At 41.5% G+C, this 1408-nt stretch overlaps 1 protein-coding gene across 1 annotated transcript; it reads left to right on the plus strand.

Annotated features, from left to right (window-relative positions):
- Nucleotides 1-6: 6 nt before the first annotated feature.
- Nucleotides 7-1191, plus strand: LOC107682965 (putative monooxygenase p33MONOX; the record flags this gene model as incomplete). Its single annotated transcript, XM_016479067.1, has 4 exons — nt 7-67; nt 167-291; nt 405-508; nt 603-1191. Coding segments are annotated over 4 exons (501 nt in total), but the record flags the coding sequence as incomplete, so codon positions are not given.
- Nucleotides 1192-1408: the final 217 nt, after the last annotated feature.

Below are 1408 nucleotides of genomic sequence, written 5' to 3' on the forward strand. Positions count from 1 at the left end.
TCCACTAAACCTCCAGTCCCTGTGGTGAAAGCCAAAGCCTCGTCTCTCATGAACTCCCTCATTATCAGTAAGAATGTTATGATAACACTGCCTCATGTATTAGATTTCACAGTGTTAACTGGTGTAAAACAGTGGCCTTAATGGGACCTGTTATGTTGCGTTACAGAGCAGACCCAGGAGAGCATGCATAAGTTCGAGAAGCAAGCAGGACTGACTGATACAGTCTACACTCCACACAAAGGCCTGAATGCAGAGGAGACCCGCTACCATCGTCTGGCAGAGTCAATGCATGTAGGCAGAGATCCTCAGTTCAACAGGCTCAAATGTCAAAGCATAGATTGTGATCTGATATCTCCAAACAAGTATTTTTTTAAAGCATAAATTATATGTTTTGGATGTTGTAGAAGCTTCAAATGCAAAGCGTAGAAGCCATAGAAGAGAAACAGCCATCATCTGGTCATTCGACACCTGCTGGGACCCCTCAGTCCTCACCAAAGCAAAGACGCAGGTGCTGAATGAGTCAACAGCTTCACATCCTTTCTTTTGCATTAATAATTTTTTGTACTGAAAAATGAGATTGTAATTTTGTGTGTGTTTGGCAGGGAATGGTTCAGCAGTCAGGGCTCCACTGCTTCTCTGACAGGCTCTGAGATGAGCACCAGTTCCAGCTCCAGTATAGATCTGGCTTCAGGTTATGGACCTGTAGAGCGCTGGGGTGCTTTTGGACCACGTCCTCAAGTTAGCAAGTCCACAACTGACCCAGGTACAGATCCAGCCATAACAGGTAAACCAAACGGTGCACTTTACATGTAGACAGTCCTTTCTTCATATTCTCTTTAAATTTGAAAATGAACCTAATGACCCCCAGGTGTGTTAAATAAACCTTTCCAACAGTTAATGTAACACTCAATTGAATGTAACACTCATATCATATCATTGTCCTTCTCTGTGCGATACAAGAATCAATACGCTGGTGCCAAATATCGATATTTTAATTAATAAAAGAAGGCACTCTAAATAGATTTCCCTGCTGGCAGCGTCGCTACTTCATGGCTGGAAATGTCAACATAAGTTAACTAGCCTAAGATAAAGAGGGCACACTAAAAAGGATGTCAAACAACGCCTGATTTCTGGACTAAGTTATCTTTCGCGTCTGATCGTGCTAATATTGTCAAAACACACAAGGTTTACATATAAACACAGTTGGTAATGTCTAAAGTGAAAGTAAACAGTTGAGAGAAGAAAGGAACCGTGCCTGTACACAGTATATGAGATGCGTGCAGCTCTTAAAGCGACAGACTAATAGTAGTAAACATGCTGCCGCTTGTCATTAAAGGGATAGTTCAACCAAAAATTTTAATTTTGTCATTATTTACTCACTCTCATGTTGTCCCAAACCTGTATTCAT

Source organism: Sinocyclocheilus anshuiensis, unplaced genomic scaffold, assembly GCF_001515605.1.
Source record: "Sinocyclocheilus anshuiensis isolate Anshui unplaced genomic scaffold, SAMN03320099.WGS_v1.1 C32757725, whole genome shotgun sequence".
NCBI classification, from domain to species: Eukaryota; Metazoa; Chordata; class Actinopteri; order Cypriniformes; family Cyprinidae; genus Sinocyclocheilus; species Sinocyclocheilus anshuiensis.